The 20,406-nt window shown below is 36.3% G+C and overlaps 1 protein-coding gene across 7 annotated transcripts in view; it reads right to left on the reverse strand.

Moving 5' to 3' along the window:
- The window catches only part of ALMS1 (ALMS1, centrosome and basal body associated protein), a 190,536-nt gene that overhangs the window by 123,612 nt on the left and 46,518 nt on the right, over positions 1-20,406 (reverse strand). For 5 of the 7 annotated variants that reach the window (XR_003513293.1, XM_027554877.1, XM_027554878.1 and 2 more), the window contains exons 5-7: positions 17,241-19,359; positions 16,991-17,140; positions 10,022-10,181 (exon numbers count right to left, since the gene is read on the reverse strand). Coding sequence is in view for 6 of the 7 variants with exons in the window: in XM_027554877.1 (XP_027410678.1) it covers positions 10,022-10,181; positions 16,991-17,140; positions 17,241-19,359 (2,429 nt within the window). In the remaining variant the exon portion in view is untranslated. The remainder of the gene's footprint in view (positions 1-10,021; positions 10,182-16,990; positions 17,141-17,240; positions 19,360-20,406) is intronic. The other 2 variants (XM_027554879.1, XM_027554880.1) reach the window with 2 other exon arrangements.

Below are 20,406 nucleotides of genomic sequence, written 5' to 3' on the forward strand. Positions count from 1 at the left end.
TACTGTGTCATGTATGTTGTTAGAAGACAAAAGACTCCTCAATCAAAGACAAAATACGTTATTCCATGGGATAGTAAAGGAAAATCAACTTATTTTCATGAAATTCCCTTTCCCCTAAGTTATATGAGGGCAAAGCAATATAGCCCAGATGGATGCTATACATGCAATGGATTTAAATGATTCTCCTAATAAACACACCGTGAATAAAATATGTATTTTTAACTACATGAAACTCTAAAGACTCTAAAGGTTACACTAAAAAGTATGAAATTAATTCTATATGACATGGGGAGTTGTTGACTGATCTGATCAATACTGCAGAAACAGATTCAGGATGAGTGGAAGGAATAAAAGGGTAAGCAGTACTATCTAAAAGAACTTTCTGCAACAATGGAAACATGCCATATTTGTATTATCTAATGTGCTGTGCTTAGTCAGTCAGTCACGTCTGACTCTTTGTGATCCCAGGGACTGCAGCCCACCAGGCTCCTCTGTAAAGGGATTCTCCAGGCAAGACTACTGGAATGGCTTGCCATGCTCTCCTCCAGGAATCTTCCCAACCCAGGGATCAAACCCAGGTCTCCTGCATTGCAGGTGGATTCTTTCCCGTCTAAATCACCAGGGAAGCCCAACATTGCTGGAGTGGGTAGCCTATCCCTTCTCCAGGGGATCTTCAGACCCAGGAATCAAACTGGGGTCTCCTGCATTGAAGGCAAATTCTGATACTGGATTATCTAACAGAGTAATTCTAAATGAAAGTAGTTCTGAGTAGCAGTGAAAAATAAATAACTGCAATAAAAATAACAAGATTTGACATTCATTTGGTGATTCAAAAAAATCAATGTTTACTCTGTTCTAGCCACTGTTCTAGATATAGGAAATAGAGCAGCAAACAAAGAAAGCTTGCATTCCAATTCTGCCTCACAGAGCTTACATTCTACTAGAAGAAAGCAGACAATAAATTATTAAAACTTGGTATGACAGATGGTGATGAGATGATTAATATATACAGCAAACATGATCTATACCTTACACAGAGGGAAAGTAAGTTTCAAAGATGATGAAGCAACAGTGCTTTTCATTGAGAAGATCTTGTTAACTTGCAGATTCTGACTAAGTGGGTCTGGGATGAAAGCTGAAATCCTGCATTTCTAACAAGCTCCCTGATAATGCACAATACTACTGACCCTCAGATTACATTCTGAATAGTTGTACCTTAATTGACAAAAACAGGCCTTTTAACCCTTTAATTCTAACTCTAAATTCTGAACTCCTTTCACTAAAATGAATTGCCATTCTAAAACCATTAATGAGTTTTAAAACAAAAATAGTAGTTGAATACATCATGAAACAGGTTGAGTTAATGACTAATGATTGCAAAGAACTAATAAAAAGGAACAATATAAGCTACACAGTAACTTGAAAAGGAATATGGGTTACAGAAATCTTTGTGAAGAAAAAAAACAGCTAGAAAATAATAAACCAACACAGACTGACAAAATGAACAACCAATGGGTCAAAGAAAAAAATCAAAAAGGAATTAAAAAATACATACCTGCAGACCAATGAAAATGGAAATATGCCATACTAAAACTTAAGAGGATACAGAAAAAAGTTCAGAGCGAAGGTTATAGCAACAAATAACTACGTCAAGAAGCAAGAAAAACAAGCAAATAAACATCTGAACTTTACAACTCAAAGAACTAGAAAGAGAAAAATAAAGCTCCAAGTTAAAAGGGAAGGAAATAACAAAGATCAGACTGGAAATAAATAAAATGGAGACTAAAAAGACAGTGTAAAAGATCAGTGAAACTAAGGGCTTGTTCTTTAAAAAGATAAACTGACAGTCCTTCAGCTAGATTCCAAAGAGAAAAAAGGGGACACAAATAAACTAAGAAATGAAAAAGATGTTACAAATAATAGCACAGAAATAATAAGGATAAGAGACTGCTATGAACAATTATGGACTAACAAATTTGACAACCCAGAAGAGATGGATAAATTTCTAGAAACATATCAATACAATCTACCAAGTCTCAATCATGAAACAAGAAATCTGAACAGACTAGTAAGGAGATTGAATCAGTACTCAAAAGTATCCCAACAAACAAAAGTCCAGGTCCAGAATTTATAGAACTGAATTCTATGAAACATTCAGAGAATTAAAACCAACACATACCAAATTTTTCTAAAAAGTAGAAGAGAGCACTTCCAAACTCATTTCACTAAGCCATCATTACCCTAATACCAAACTCAGAAAAGGACATTACATAAAAAGAAAATTACAGGCCTGATAAATTTAGATCTAAATTGAAGACTTGATAAATTTAGACCTAAAAATCCTCCACAAAATATGAGCAAACCAAATTCAATAATACATGAAAGGGGTGCTATACCATAATCAAGTGGAAATTATTCCAGGGAACATTAACAAATCAATCAATGAAATACACCTTGTTAACAAAATGAAGGATAAATTATATGATCTCAATATGCAAAGAAAAAGCATTTGACAAGATTTACTACCCATTTATAATAAGAATTCTCAACAAAAGGGATATACAAGGAATGCACCTCAGCATAAAGGTTATATACAACAAGAGAACTGCTAACATCATATTCAAGGGTGACAAGCTAAACGCTTTTCCTCTTAACACTGGGAAGAAGACAAGGATGCTCATTCTCATCAGTTTTACTCAGCTTAGTTTTGGAAGTCCTAGTGGAGTAATTAGGTAAGAAAAAGAAATAAAAGGTATCCAAGTCAGAAAAGAAGAAAAACTGTCTCTACTGCAGATAACACGATGCTATATGTAGAAAACCCTAAAGACTCCAACAACAACAAAAAAATGAATTCAGTAAAGTTGTGAGATACAAAATCACTATACAAAAGTTACATTTCTATGCACTAAATATGAATGATCAGAAAACAAAATTAAGAAAACAATCATATTTACAATTGCATCAAAAAGAATAAAATACCTAGGAATAAATTTAACCAAGGAGGTAAAAGCTCTGTACACTGAAAACTGTAAATAAGACACAGTTAAAAGTAATGGAAGACCCAAAGAAATGGAAAGATAGTTTGTACTTAGGGACTTCCTAAAGGTCAAGTGTGCCTTTAAGAATTATCACTACAAACAAAGCTAGTGGAGGTGATGGAATTCCAGTTGAGCTATTTGAAATCGCTGCACTCAATATGCCAGCAAATTTGGAAAACTCAGCAGAAGCCACAGGACTGGAAAAGGTCAGTTTTCATTCCAATCCCAATGAAAGGCAATGCCAAAGAATGTTCAGGAGAAGGCAATGGCACCCCACTCCAGTACTCTTGCCTGGAAAATCCCATGGATGGAGGAGCCTGGAAGGCTGCAGTCCATGGGGTCGCTGAGGGTCAAACATGACTGAGCGACTTCACTTTCACTTTTCACTTTCATGCACTGGAGAAGGAAATGGCAACCCACTCCAGTGTTCTTGCCTGGAGAATCCCAGGGATGGGGAAGCCTGGTGGGCTGCCGTCTATGGGGTCACACAGAGTCGGACACGACTGAAGTGACTTAGCAATAGCAATAGCAAAGAATGTTCAAACTACCACACAATTGCACGCATCTCACACGCTAGCAAATTAATGCCCCAAATTCTCCAAGCCAGGTTTCAATAGTACATGAACCAAGAATTTCCAGATGTTCAAGCCGATTTTAGAAAAGGCAGAGGAACCAGAGATCAAATTGCCAACATCTGCTGGATCATCAAAAAAGCAAGAGAGTTCCAGAAAAACATCTATTTCTACTTTATTGACTATGCCAAAGCCTTTCACTGTGTGGATCACAACAAACTGTGGGAAATTCTTCAAGAGATGGGAATACCAAACCACTTGACCTGAGAAATCTGTATGCAGGTCAGAAGCAACAGTTAGAACCAGACATGGAACAACAGACTGGTCCCAAATTGGGAAAGGAGTACATCAAGTATGTATATTGTCCAGTTGCTTATTTAACTTATATGCAGAGTACATCATGTGAAATGCTGGGCTGGATGAAGCACAAGCTGGAATCAAGATTTCTGGGAGAAATAACAATAATTTCAGATATGCAGATGACACCACCCTTTGGCAGAAAGCAAAGCAGAACTAAAGAGCCTCTTGATGAAAGAGGCGAGTGAAAAAGCTGGCTTAAAACTCAATGTTCAAAAAACCAAGATCCAGTCCCATCACTTTATGGGAAATAGTTGGGGAAACAATGGAAACAGTGAAAGACTATTTTGGGGGGCTCCAAAATCACTGCACATGGTGACTGCAACCATGAAATTAAAAGACGCTTGCTCCTTGGAAGAAAAGCTATGACAAACCTAGACAGCATATTAAAAAGCAGAGATATTACTTTGCCGACAAAAGTCTGTCTAGTCAAAGCTATGGTTTTTCCAGTAGTCATGTATGGATGTGAGAGCTGGACCATAATAAAAGCTAAGGGCCGAAGAATTGATGCTTTTGAACTGTGGCATTGGAGAAGAATCTTGAGAGTCCCTTGGACTGCAAGGAGATCAAACCAGTCCATCCTAAAGGAAATCAGTCCTGAATATTCACTGGAAGGACTGATACTGAAGCTGAAGTTCCAACAGTTTGGCCACCTGATGGGAAGTACTGACTCATTGGAAAAGACCCTGATGCTGGGAAAAACTGAAGGCAGGAGGAGAAAAGGATGACAGAGGATGAGATGGTTGGATGGCACCATCGACTGGATGGACATGAGTTTGAGCAAGCTCCAGGAGTTGGTGATGAACAGGGAAGCCTGGCGTGCTGCAGAGCATGGGGTCACCAAGAGACGGACACAACTGAGCAAATGAACTGAATTGCACAAGATGATGAAAACAGGAGACAGTAAAAGAGAACTGAGTTAAAACCATAGGCAGAGGAGGGGAGAATGGATAGAGATCACAGTAAGGCAGGCTCTACACACACCAAAGCCTCTGGTTTCCAGTGAATGTGGAAGGTCCATACTGCAGGAGGATCATTAGATTTATTTAAACTACTAGACAGGACTTCCCTGGTGATCCAGTTGTTAAGAATCTGCCTGCCAATGCAGGGGACACAGGTTGAATCCCTAGTCTGGGAAGACTTCACAGGTCATGTGGCAACTGAGCCCAGTCTCCATAACCACTGAGTCCCTGAATTACAACTACTGAGCCCACATGTCCCAGAGGCAGTGCTCCGCAGCTGTAGAAGGAAGCCACTGCAATGAGAAGCCTACACACCACAACTGGAGACAAGCCCACGTGCACCCACAAAAACCCAGCATAGCCAAAAATAAATAAATACATTTTTAAGAAAAATTTTAATAATCAGACAAGCAAAACAATAACAAATATTCTCAGCACCAGAGAAGCTGTTAGTATCCAGGGCTGCAACAATATATTATCTAAAATGTCCAGTTTATAAAAATATTGGGACATACAAAGAAAAAGTGAACTATTTATAGGAAAAAAATAAGTAACCAACAGAAACTGCCTTTAAGGAGACCCACATGTTGGATTTAGCCAGCAAAGATTTCAAAGCAGTTATTATAAATATGCTCAAAGAAGAAAAGAAAATCATGCTTAAAAACTAAAAGAAGGTAATGGCAATGTCTCATCAAATATAAAGTAAGGTTATAGAACTTATAATTGAACCAAATGGAAGTTCAACTTCCATTTGGGGCTGAAAAGTACTACTGAAATGAAAAATTTCCTAGAGGCTCAATGGTAAATAGGGACAGACAGAAGAATCAGTGAACGTGATGGTAACAGAGACTACGCAGGATGAAGGACAGCCCCCCAAAAGAACAAATGAACATGAACAAAGGCTCCGAGAGCTATTAAACAAGATTAAGTACACTGACACATGTATAATGGGGGATCATCTGAGGCAGAAAAGAGCAAAAAAAAAAAAAAAATACTCAAAGGAAATAATGTTTGAAAACTTCCCAAATTTGATGAAAAACATCCTATGTATCTGATAATCCAAGTGAACTCAATGTAAGATAAACAGACACATCATAATCAGAATGTTGGAAGAGGATACTCTAAAAACAGTAAGAAAAACGAAGTCACATACAATGGAACATTAATAAGAGTAACAGTTGATTTCTCATCAGAAACAATAAATAAAGGTAGAATACAGTGGAAAGACATATTCAAAGTGTTGAAAGAAAATAACTGTCAACTAAGAATTCAAAATCCAGCAAAAAACACTTCCAAAAATATAAAAATATTTCCAGATATATAAAAACTGAGAGCAACTGTTGGTAGCAGGCCCATCTTACAAGAAATACAAAAGGAAGTTCTTCAGGTTGAAAGCAAGTGATACCAAACAGTAATTTGAACTTACATAACAAAACAAATAGTGCTAGGAAAGATAATTATATTAGGTAATTACAAAAAAACAGGATACTTGCATACTTTCCTTTCTTCCAACAATTTTTTAAAAAAAGTTTACATAAAACAACGTATGTAATTGTATTATTGGAGCTATAAGACACAGAAATGTGACATATTTGACAATAACAAAAGGAGGTACATGAGAACAAAGTTAGAGTACAGCAAGGAAATGACACTGGATGATAACAAGTCCACAGGAACAAATAAAGAATAAAAAATGGTAAATTCAAATACAAATGCAATACGCCCTAATAAACAAATGTTTGTGCTCTCTACTTAAGTTTTTTTAAAACCCATAAAATTATATAAATAATTATGACAATGTAATAATGTACTCCTTGGTTTGTAACATATAGGTATATTATATATCAAAAGAATAGCAAATACAGGGAGTGAACAGATCTATATAGCAGAAACACCTCTTTATTACACTAGAATTCAGTTAGTATAAATTTGGGGCATATTCTGGTATGTTAAAATAAATTTTCTAAGTCCTAGAACAACCACTAATAATATAACTTTAACAATTAGCTAGAAAACTATTAAAGAAGTTAAAATACTGGAAAATATTCACTTAATGCAATGAAAGCCAGTAAAAGAGGAAAGAAAAAAAAAGACATGAGACAGATGGAAAATAAAAAGTAAATCAGCAAATATAAACCCAATCTTATCAATAATTACATTAAATGTGAAGGGATTATATAATCACATTAAAAGGCAAAGACTATCATTCTGGAATTAAGAAATAAAGATACAACTGTAAGTTACTTATAAGACATAAACCTGAGCTTCAAAAATATAAGTAGACTAAAAGTAAAGGGATGAATAAAGACATGACATTCAAGCAGCAACCATAAGAAGTGGGATGTCAACACTGATATAGACAAAACAGACTTTAAAACAAAACAAAACAAAAAATGTTTCTAGAATTAAAGAGGGACAATGTATAACAACAAAAGGCCCAATTCATCAGGACTACATAACAATTAGAAACATAGATTCACTTAATATCAAAATATATGAAGCAATTCTGACAGAAAAGGGAGAAATAATAATAGTTGGAGATTTCAATACCCTACTTTCAAAAATGGAGAAAATTAGCAGAAGATCAACAAGGATACAGAAGACTTGAACACTATCAACCCACTGGAACGAAGACACATGTATAGAACACACCACCTAACAACAACAGAATGCACATTCTTCTCAAGTGCAAACCATACATTCTACAGGATAAACTATGCCGTAGGACATAAAGCATGCCTCAACAAAGTGTAAAAGGACTCCTACAATTATACTAGGAAACAGTTTGGATGAATTAAAACAAAAACACAACAAACCAAAAGTTAATGCATGCAGTTAGTCTTTAGAAATCTATCAACATAAATACCTATATTAAAAAGAAAAATCTCAAATCAATAACCTTTCATCATAAGAAACAATAAAAAGCACAAACTAAAACTGAAGCAAATGAAAGAAAGGAAATAAAAAGAAACTAAAATGCAAATAGATTTAAGAAGTAGAAAAAATAGAGATTAGAAAAAGAGAAGAAATCAAAATTTCTTCAAAAAGATCAACAACAGGGACAAAATTTAGCTAGACTCACAAAAAGAGACAGAGAAAGAAAACTCAAATTACTTCTAACACAACTTATGACACTACTGTTACTTTTGTACCAAAACCTAACCAAAAAAAAAAAAAAGGCAAGAAATTTACACATCAATATCTATTATGAATCACAAAATTCCCCCCAAAAAATCACTGGTAAAATGAATCCAACAGCACACACAAGGATTATACACCACAACCAAGTAGCACTTATAACCAAGAAAGCAAGGTTGACTCAACATCTGAAAATTAATTAATAATGCTTCATAATATTAGAATAAAGAACAAAAATCATACACACAACCATCCTTTTAAAAATACAGAAAAAGCATCTGACAAAATCTAATACCTTTTATGTGATAAATGCACTCTAGAAACTACAAATAAAAAATAATTTCCCCAACCTGATAAAGGGCATCTACAAAAACCCCTCAGCTAACATGATAAAAGACATTCCTACAAAGACCTGCACAAGACTGCTCTTGCCACCTATAGGCAACACTGTACTGAAGGTTATCACTGTACTTGTCAAGGCAACTAGGAAATATAGAAAAAAGAATACATTCTAGAAAGGAAGAAGACATCTCTACTTGCAGATGACACTGGCTTATATACAAAAATAAGAAAACCACACAAAAAATTATAGGAATAACAAAGAGGTAGGTCAGCAAGGTTGCCAGCTACAAGATGAACATACAAAATTAAACTTTATTTCTATACACTAGCAGTGACTATTCCAAAAATGAAATTAAGAAAACTTTTCCATGTATAGTAACATCAAAAAGATTTAAATACTTGAAATTAATTTAACAAGGACATACAAGAGTTGTATGCTGAAAACTACAAAACACTGTTGAAAGAAATAAAGACCTAAATAAACAAAAAGAAATCCCACAGGCACAGATCAAAATATGCAATATTATTAATATGGCAATATTCTCAAAAAAATCTACAAATTCAAAGAAATCGAACACCTGCTACACCATGAATAAAACTTAAAAAACATTATTCCAAGTGAAATGAATCAGTCACAGATAAACACTTATATGAGGTACCTAGAGTAGTCAAATTCACAGCAGAGGTGAAAAGTAAAACCATGGTTGATGGGGAAGTAGGAGGGAATGGGGAGTTATTCTTTAATATTTAGATAAAGAGTTCCAGTTTCACAAGATGAAAGAGCTTTGTGAATGCATGACATTGTTTACATGACAATGTAAATGTATTTAATGCCAATGAACTATATATGTAAAAATAGCTAAGATGAAACTATCAGTATTTTACCACTATTTAAAACTAACTTAAAAAAAAAAAAAAAAAAACAAGATAAAATAAGACTTTATCAAATTAAAAATTCTGTGAAGTCAATACCATCAAGTAAGTGAACCCATAACTCAACAAGAGTGGAAGAATTTTTGCAAATAACATATCTAATAAGGGACCTGTATCCAGAATATACAAAGAACTTTTAAAATGCAGTAACAAAAAGTTAATAAACCAATTAAAAAGTGAGTGAGAATTTTAACAGACATTTCTCCAAAGAAGATATATAACTGTCCAATAAACACAACAAAAGATGTTCAACATCATTAGCCATTCAGTTCAGTTCAGTTCAGTCACTCTCTGAGACCCCATGAATCGCAGCACGCCAGGCCTCTCTGTCCATCACCAACTCCCAGGGCAATCTTGCTTTCTACCTCAAAATTAATTTCTCAGTCTCCTCTCTATAAACTTATATCTGCTCCTGTGTTCATTCAGTTTCCTTTTCCCTTCAAGTCTCAAAAAGGAATATAGAAACAAACTGACTTTAATATCAGACTCCTCCACGTAATTCAGGTCTAAACACTGTCATGAAGAACTCAATGAAAAATCAAACGGTTCATCTAATAAAATATCTGAGGATTTATAAATATACGTAATCCAAAGTTAACATCATTGCAGTTCAAAAGTTGAAAATTAATTAGGCATAGCAAGCTAGTTATAAAGACACAATGTATCCTTCTCTACGTACCTGTTAAATGTCTGACAGTCCTTGACACAGTGTCAGGAGATACCCTCAACATTCTGAGATTTGAAGAGTGATATTCCAAATCTCCAGTTGGCTCATGAGGAACAAATGGAGGCAACACAGATGAAAAAGATTCATTAATGTCCGTATTAGAAGGACATACCTATGAAAAAGAGGAGATTAATTTTAGACTTCACATCTACCAAAAAATAAACCTCATTTTATGAAAATGAATGCTAAACAGTTATACCAGTTCCTTAAGATCATACTCTTAAGTCTCCTGAATTCATATATAGGTCATATCTTATTTGGTTAATTCCAAGATGGCTCTACAAATTATTCTGAGGGTTTTCAAGTCAACCTGTACAGAATATTACAGATAGGAGACATAATAGTATTCTATTACTCAGAAGTTTGATCCTTACAATAATTGTATGAACACTGCAGGATTTGAACTATTACAATACTCTTGACAAGCTCAAGGACTTTTTTTTCCTTAAGTAGGAAAGATATGCTAGGGTAAGGAAAGAGATGAGAACAGAAATATTTTCAAGAAATCCACAAATGTTTAGAAGAAAAATAAAAGCACCACAGAACTGGATCTGTGATCAGTTACCAAAAAACATAAGTCCTCAAATTTCTTGAAACAAAAATAGTAGGAAATATAAATTGATGAAATAAAAGTTAAATGCTGAAAAAGAAGTCCCTGAAGTTTCATGGCATTCCAGCAAATCCTTGCTAAAAAGGAAATTAGAAACTATTATTAGTGATGTTGGTACATAAATATACACAACTCTTCACCAAATGCATAGTGTACTGCCATATATTCATATATGAGTATACATACACTTTCTCGATACAAACAGCATACCACTTTTAGGTTTATTTTCCTAAAATATTATTCCAGTGCTGCCCTCCCAGGACGGAGTCTGAAATTTTTCTATCCTCTTTATGAATTTTTCTATTCTCTTCATGAAAGTTTTTTCATTGTGTAGTAACAAACATTCTTATGAAGCTGGCAGAATGTGAAAATAATTCTACTTCTACTGCCTATATCGTTTCTCTAGACCCATGGTTCTTAACTGGGGAAGATTTTGTACTCCCTCACCTCCCCCACCAAGGAATATGTGGCAAGGCCTGGAGACATTTTTCTCCGTCCTGCCGTCTATGGGGTCACACAGAGTCGGACACGACTGAAGTGACGCAGCAGCAGCAGCAACTTTAGTGGAGGTAATGCTACTCAGCGAATAGAGGCCAGGGATATTACTAAACATCCTAAAATGCACAGAACACCCCCACACAACAAAGAATTAGCCAACCCCAAACCAATAATGTGGAGAAACCCTAAACATAACACAAAGTTCTTAGTTTCCAACTCTCCTACTGCTGAAGGAGACATGCAGCTCACTAATGTACAGTTGACCCTTGAACAGCACAGGTTTGAACTGTACTAGTCCACTTATTAGGAGAAGGTAATGGCACCCCACTCCAGTACTCTTGCCTGGAAAATCCCATGGACGGAGGAGCCTGGTGGGCTACAGTCCATGGGGTCGCTAAGAGTTGGACATGACTGAGCGAATTCACTTTCACTTTTCACTTTCATGCATTGGAGAAGGAAATGGCAACCCACTCCAGTGTTCTTGCCTGGAGAATCCCAGGGATGGGGGAGCCCGGTGGGCTGCTGTCTATGGGGTCGCAGAGTCAGACACGACTGGAGTGACTTAGCAGTAGCAGCAGTACACTTATTGGGGAAGGCAATGGCAACCCTCTCCAGTGTTCTTGCCTGGAGAATCCCGGGGATGGCGGAGCCTAGTGGGCTGCCGTCTCTGGGGTCACACAGAGTGGGACGCGACTGAAGCGACTTAGCAGCAGCAGCAGTCCACTTATACATGTTTTTTTTTTCCAACAGTAAATACTACAGTACTACACGTGATCCAAGATTGGATGAATCTGGGGATGTGGAAGAATCCTAGATTTGGTGGAATCGGGGATACAGGAGGCCAACTATGGATTTTCAACTTTGCAAAGGGTCAGTGCCCCTAATTCCCACATTGTTCAAGGTCAACTGTATACATCACATATGCGATAGATGAATACTCGTGTGTGCACACTGTGTTTAATAGCAGTTTCCCCCTAAAGCTTCTAAACATAGGGAAAACCATTTCTATTCCAATTTTAACTTTAATAAAATTTCAAAGCTTCAAAATATACAGATATCAGAGTAGGTAATAAAATGTAGAATGAAAAAGATGAGACATATTTAAGAGATCAACAAATATTTATCACTAAAAATTAGGGGAGTTAGAAGGGGAAAAAAAATCAAGATTGGTTTATCTCCTAGTTTATAATCAACAATGAAGATAGAATCAATGACAATAAAGAAACCAAGAAATGTTAACACCTCTAGAGGAACAGAAAATCTGTAAGTCACTCTGACTTTAGAGAAAAGATAAGTTATTCTGATTTGCAAGGTAAATTTTGAGATGATGGGAATATTCACAAGAAAATGTCATACAAGATAGTATATGGGTCTATGTAGGAAAAATACTAGGGTCTAAAAATGGAGATGATGATCATCCACACAGAAAATCTTGAGTGGAAACAAATTCTTTGAAATTTGCTAAGTGTCAGTCATTCAGTTGTGTCCAACTCTTTGCGACCCCCTGAACGGGGGCACACCAGGCTCCTCGGTCCATGGGGCTCTCCAGGTAAGAACAATGGAGTGGGTTGCCATTTCCTTCTCCAGGGGATCTTCCCGACCCAGCAATCGAACCCAGTTTCCTGCACTGTGGGCAGATTCTTTACTATCTGAGCTACAGGGAAGCCCATGGGATGGACAGGGAACCAACAAGACAAAAAAGAAAGAGATCTAAGGAGTCAACCTTAAATAATAGTTAAGAGTTATACGGCCAAAATAAGGGATACAAAAACAGTATTTTATTATAGAGGATAAAAGAATGTAGTATGCTTCCAGGAACAAGGCAAGAGAAAGAACAAAATAACAAATTAGAGTAGGAAACCCCTGGTAATAGACTGATCTACTTTCACTAAAATAAAGGGAACTAACAGCCAGGCACTATATACAGGCTACATACCTTTCCCCGTTCAATATAACAATGTTTGAGGTTGATTATTACTGCTTATTTCTTTATGTAGACAAGGAAGGAGAATAAACCTCCAAAATCATTTGACCAAGGTACAAGGCCAATAAAGTAACTGAACAGGGTTTTGACTCCAATTCTCCACACTCTCTTCACAGCCCCAGCCTACATCATATGTAAGTGGATACCCAAATAATCATTCAGAGAATGATGGATGGGTACCAAAGTGAGACAAACAAGTATGAACGACTCTTCTGAGACCCAGATGAGAATAAGGAAGAAACTAAGCAGTAGGCAGACCTCCTGAGAGCAAGCTGAGCCATGTAGAAAGATGATTACCATGTCTGGCTCATTGCTTCTCTCATATTTAGCATGATGTAAGTCCCAGATTATAGCAGAGACCTAAGAATGAAAGACAACAGAGAAAACAGCATCCACCCTGGACTAAAAAAAATATACTTAAGGTTACAGTTAAGGGCAAATACAATTTGGAGCTGTGTCAGAGTTAATCTCCGCACATCACTATTAACTAAGTAAATATATATCTTCACATCTTCAAATATACTTTATCTATATGAAAAGTTGACATACGTTGCAAAAGTAGTTCTATCAAAAAAAATTAGAAACTCAACTGTAAATATAATTAACAATGCTGTTTTAAAAGAGTACATCCTAAGAGTTCTAATAATAGGAAAAAATTTTTTTGTTTCCTTAATATGTTTATGAAATGATGGGTGTTCACTAAATTTACTGCAGTAATCATTTCATAATGTATGTAAGTCAAGTCATTACACTGTATCCCTTAAACTTATTATACCTCAATAAAACTGAAAGAAAAACAACAAAAAGAAACTCTAAGTTTAAAATTGATATTTTGCTTCTCATTCTTATTAAAACTAATTTTGACCTTCATTCTTGCCAAAATAATGCAAAATCTTGGCTTTGGTGTCACTGAAGAACAGTTAAACAGGGAGGCAATTTATGGTATATTCCTTAAGTATATATACAAGGATAGTTTCAAATACTAGTTCCTCTACTTGCTAAATGATTACCAGCAAGTTCCTTAACCCTCTAAATATCAATTGTAAAATGGGGATGATAATCAGTTCAGTTCAGTTGCTCAGTCATGTCCGACTCTTTGGGATCCCACGAATTGCAGCACACCAGGCCTCCCTGTCCATCACCAACTCCCAGAGTTCACCTAAACTCATGTCCATCGAGTCAATGACGCCATCCAACCATCTCATCCTCTGTCATCCCCTTTCTCCTCTGCCTTCAATCTTTCCCAGCATCAGGGTCTTTTCAAATGAGTTGCTCTTCACATCAGGTGGCCAAAGTATTGGAGTTTCAGCTTCAAAATCAGTCCTTCCAATAAACACCCAGGACTGATCTCCTTTAGGATGGACTGGTTGGATCTCCTCGCAGTCCAAAGGACTCTCAAGAGTCTTCTCCAACATCACAGTTCAAAAGCATCAATTCTTTGGCACTCAGCTTTCTTTATAGTCCAACTCTCACATCCATACATGACCACTGGAAAAACCATAGCCTTGACTAGATGGACCTCTGCTGACAAAGTAATGTCTCTGCTTTTTAATATGCTGTCTAGGTTGGCCATAACTTTCCTTCCAAGGAGGAAGAGTCTTTTAATTTCATGGCTGCAATCACCATCAGCAGTGATTTTGGAGCCCCAAAAAATAAAGTCTGACACTGTTTCCACATCTATCTGCCATGAAGTGATGGGACCGCATGCCATGATCTTAGTTTTCTGAATGTTGAGCTTGAAGCCAACTTTTTCCATCTCCTCTTTCACTTTTATCAAGAGGCTCTTTAGTTCTTCTTCACTTTCTGCCATAACGGTGGTGTTATCTGCATATCTGAGGTTATTGGTATTTCTCCCGGCACTCTTGATTCCAGCTTGTGCTTCCTCCAGCCCAGCGTTTCTCATGATGTACTCTGCGAATAAGTTAAATAAGCAGGGTGACAACATACAGCCTTGACGTACTCCTTTTCCTCTTTGGAACCAGTCTGTTGTTCTATGTCCAGTTCGAACCGTTGCTTCCTGACCTGTATACAGGTCTCTCAAGAGGCAGGTCAGGTGGTCTGGTATTCCCATCTCTTTCAGAATTTTCCAGTTTGTTGTGGTCTACACAGTCAAAGGCTTTGGCATAGTCAATAAAGCAGAAGTAGATGTTTTTCTGGAACTCTCTTTTTCGATGATCCAGTGGATGTTTGCAATTTGATCTCTGGTTCCTCTGCCTTTTCTAAAACCAGTTTGAACATCAGGAAGTTCATGGTTCACGTATTGCTGAAGCCTGGCTTGGAGAATTTTGAGCATTACTTAACTAGCATGTGAGATGAGTGCAATTGTACAGTAGTTTGAGCATTCTTTGGCATTGCCTTTCTTTGGGATTGGAATGAAAACGGACCTTTTCCAGTCCTGTGGCCACTGCTGAGTTTTCCAAATGTGCTGGCATATTGAGTGCAGCACTTTCACAGCATCATCTTTTAAGATTTGAAATAGCTCAACTGGAATTTCATCACCTCCACTAGCTTTGTTTGTAGTGTTGCTTTCTAAGGCCCACTTGACTTCACATTCCAGGATGTCTGGCTCTAGGTGCGTGATCACACCACAGTGATTATCTGGGTTGTAAAGATCTTTTTTGTACAGTTCTTCTGTGTATTCTTGCCACCTCTTCTTAATATCTTCTGCTTATGTTAGGTCCATACCATTTCTGTCCTTTATTGAGCCCATCTTTGGTATTGCCCCATCTTTGGTATCAAGGGAAATGTTCCCTTGGTATCTCTATAATCCTACCTGATAGGACTGACCAAAGGACTAAATGAATTGAGGTATCATATATAAAGTAAACCTCTTAGCATAGTATTTGAGCGCAAAACATTAGCTATCATTATCATCCCCATTGTTATTAAATTGAAAAATAGAAGTAAAAATGTCTAGAATGTTGAAGAAAATAAAACTACCTATAAATAAATTCTACTATCTGTAAATAAATTCAATAAACTGAAATAAAAGGAAAAGCTTATCACAATATTTTTGTTCATTTTGTCTTTTTAACTACCCGAACCTAGAGGTCAAAATATAATTGCAACTCAAACTAGCAGCTTTCCAATGACATATTTATCTTACACATGGGAAAATAGGAAAAGGAAAGTAACATTAAGTACATATATATGTGTATATATATGTGTAACCATATATATGTAACCTAACTATATTTGATGACTAATAGAATGTAAGGATATATCATCAGGTAACAGGACTCAGGGCGGGGCTGACAGTGTCAGATGAAACCAGATGGGCAACGGGACCAGAGAACCATTAAAGTCAGAAGAGCCAAGGGTCCAAGCAAATCAAGCCTTGTATAAAACAAAATTTTGACTTTAAGATATCTCTGAAATTAAAATCTTTCAGGGGCTTCTAAACAGAAATACATGAATATTTCCAGGCCTATTCCAAGGGCTGTTACACTGAAGGCCAGAGGGTAGAAAAAGCACAATTGAGTATCTCCATGAATGAGTTTAATCTTAACACCATCCCAGAGGTTCTTGCTAGCACAATTGGAAAGCGTTAAGATATTTCAATATGAAGGGCCTGGATGCTCCAAAGGCTGACCTTTTTTCCCAAAGCACCATAGAACTTAGTGAGTCTCATGGTCTACAAATCACAAACATTTCTTTTATGCCAACCTCTAATAAATTAATGCAGCATACTCCTGGATATCATATGAAAGCCAGATTACACATCAAAATTTGGTATCAGAGGATATAAATAGACCTTTATTCTCATCCCCGTTTTTCAACTAAAATTTCTTTCCCCACCAAACAAGAAATGTCAAGTAGAAAGACTTACAGAATCTTCAAAACTGCTGTCTTCCTTAGATGGTAGCCGTACAGTAGATTGCCACTGCAGGGAGCTGTCACAAATCTCTAGATCATCAAGCAAATTCTCTAAACCTGCTAGCTCAACGCACTCACCGGTCAAGTCACCTTGGTCACATATCTGGGAAACAGCAAAAAGTAAAAAAAACAAACAATACCATTTCCTAAAACAATAATGAAGAAGACCATGTCTCTCCCCAATACTCATTTTATTGCCTTACCTCTTGTCTTTTACTGCATACAACAGCATTTTCATCTACGCTACAGCATTCAGTATCATCGTCCAGAGTACAGATGTCAGATTCAGCCTTCCCCTGCAGGCCCTCTACAAAATACGAGTCATTTTGCATAATTGTATGTATAGTAAAACTGGACCTGGCTCCCAAAGGCCGAGGAATTTCCCCTTGGCCCGTATCAGCTTTCAGCAATGTCTTTTGGCCGACTGCAATTAACGGTGCATTACTCATCACTGGTAAAGCACCTTGTGACTTTGCATCACATGCCACCAAGTTTGCTGAAAAGCCGCTTCCTACAGCTGCAGATGGACCTTCAATGATGTAACTAGAGTTTACAGTCTTACCCAAAATACAGTTTGAGGAATCTGCTTCTTCAAAGCTGTGCTGCTTTAAATCTTGTGAAACCAAAGAATCTGAAGTCCATACTTTCATTGGGTAAATAATGTTTGAAGATCCTAACTTCTCTGCAAGGTCAAGAGCAGAAACAGACTTTATCTTCCCAAGGGGAAGAAACTGTTCATTGTCTATACCATACTGAAATAAAGTTGACCATGTTCTGCCAAGACCAACAGCCTGTTTGAGAGATTTTTCACTTAAAGAAGATGATGGCTTAAGCTCTGGACTAAGAGAAAGTGGCTTAATCAGTATTTCCTGAGAAGCACTGGGGATTGAGTTTAAATTGTGATGCCAGTACAGGGAGCTATCACCATCATCTTTTTTATACAATGATTTTGAAGCTCCTGATTCAAACACCCCAGGAGTAGACTGATAGCGTGGACGTTTAAGTTTATCAAATAAAAGGTTTTCATCATAATTTAACAGGGAAGGATCTGGACTTTTTGGTTCACTTTCTTGGCTGTCATTTGTTAAAGATTTGTTGATGTCAGTTTGGATTTCATTTACTGTACTCTCCTTCTTGGAAGGTTCAATAGAGGCAATAACTGCCCGAAAAGCTACATTTTTCATAGCACCAACATTTTCCCCATCAAAAACAGAAGTTGCCTCTTGGTTTCTTTCTTCTTGAAAATACAGTTGTTCTGATGTCTCATTTGAGTTGAATTTAATAGTCTGAAGAGGACCACCAGAAATCTCCATCGTAGAGGTATCAAGCCCCCGGGAGAGTATATGTGCTTCTGAAACTTCTACAGAATTATCAGGAACTACAACATTCTCAATATATTGTATTTCTGAAGATCTGGGATGCACCTCTGAAAACACTAAAGTATTTCTATTCTCCTTTACTTCAAAACACTGAGATAATCCTTTCCCCAGATCTTCTTCATTGCTTTTATAACTCTCCAAAGAATCCACCTTTTGTTTCACCTCATTCTCAACAGGAGCCCTTAAACAAACACTCTCAAAATAATGACTATCAGACATCAAGGGAACCTCGCTTCCTCCTGATCCCAACAAACAATGCCAGAAAGAATGTGGCATTTTATTATTAAAATGAGGAGCAACTTCATGTGGAAAAGAAACATGATCCTTACTGATTAGATATATTTCTGGATGGTGTGAAGCTCCCTGCTTGCTCCACGGCATATTTGAAAAAGAGAAATTGTCACTTTCCTTAGGAATTTTATTTCTATCAATTGTGTCAGATGAATCTGAATAAGAATCATGGTCCTTACTGGCTAAATATTTTTCTGATTGTTGTAAAGTTCCTTGGTTCCCATACTGTGCATATAAATAAGAAGCATCAAAATTGTCACTTCCTCTAGGATTTATGTATTCATCACTTATATCAGATGCAGTTGAAAAAGAAACGTGATCTTTATCAGCTAAATTGGTTGCTGGCTCCTGCATAACTTGTTGTGTCTCCCATGACATATATGAATAAACAGCATCATAATTACCAGAGTCTTCGCAGGTTTTCAGATCAAGTGTATTAGATGAAGCAGTCTCTTCTTTAGTCCCTTGTTCAGGAGTTAATAAAGAGTGCTGAGACTTAACAGCTGTACTACCTATAAGTGGGTGCTGAGATCTACTAAAGCAACTGTTAACTAAGTCTGATGCTACTCCTGAGGCTGCCTGGAATAAAGCTTCACTAACTTCCGACGGTCGAGAAAACCATTCAGTGTCTTCAGACTTACCAGGAATTCCCCTGAAAATATACAGTTAAAAATAAATAAATAACACATTAAAAACATTTATCTTTTTTAAATACTAATATGAAAAAAATGCAAAACTGATGTTACTAAAATTGAGGTTATTTGAAAAGTATGTTGAAAAAGTTCTAATTTCAAATTCCTTTAGAGTGGCTGATGATTGAATGCAGCAAATTTTTTGTAGACAGAAGATGAACTACCATCCTATGACCTGATATTTTCTCAGGCTTCTCTCAAAACAATACTATGCCCCAAAGATGATTCTTTAAATGAAAATTTCAAACTTTACCATTTAAAATATGCAATTTATTACCTACCATAATTTAATATTCATTTAACATGCATTAATTAATTCTTTTACTAGTTATTATGTTCTTAAAAACCACTTAAGTGATCTACTCTTCAAACAAAACATAACCTAATCATTGGTTGACTACTGTGTACAGAACACTTTTCATAAAAGTAATTTTAAAGTAAAACACAGCATAAGGGCAGAGGTTTTTAACTCTGTAAACATTTATAGTTTTTCATTTACATTGTCTTTTTTATTTCTAAAAGAAGAAAACATATTCTTGGATAATTCCAAATATGATTTGAAGAATTCGAGACTTGTCTCTCATGATGACTAAAAGACATTAATTTGGAATAACTTAATTTAGATACATCTATTAGAAAAATCATGCTACTTCATTACTTCCTATTTGCATCTCCTACACAGGAAAGAGAGATAACTAGGTTCACTCAATACTGGCTGACAAAAATGAGAATGCCAAACAAGCTAGTGACCATGAAATGAATGCTTTTCACAGAATAGGAGTGGGCTGATGGATAGCAAATCAGCAGATATATAAAGAAGAAAATCGAGTGTGCTTTCTAAACTAAAATATGCCTAGTATGCTAGAATACATTAGAAATTATTTTTAAATAAACTACACTCCCCTGCCTCATCTTTACACACGTTATTCTGCCAAATTAACATGTACCGTGTCTTAAGGCCTTGTCACCCAAAGTCTCACTACAAGTCATTAATTTAGTAACAACTT

This window comes from Bos indicus x Bos taurus, chromosome 11 (genome assembly GCF_003369695.1).
Source record: "Bos indicus x Bos taurus breed Angus x Brahman F1 hybrid chromosome 11, Bos_hybrid_MaternalHap_v2.0, whole genome shotgun sequence".
NCBI lineage: Eukaryota > Metazoa > Chordata > Mammalia > Artiodactyla > Bovidae > Bos > Bos indicus x Bos taurus.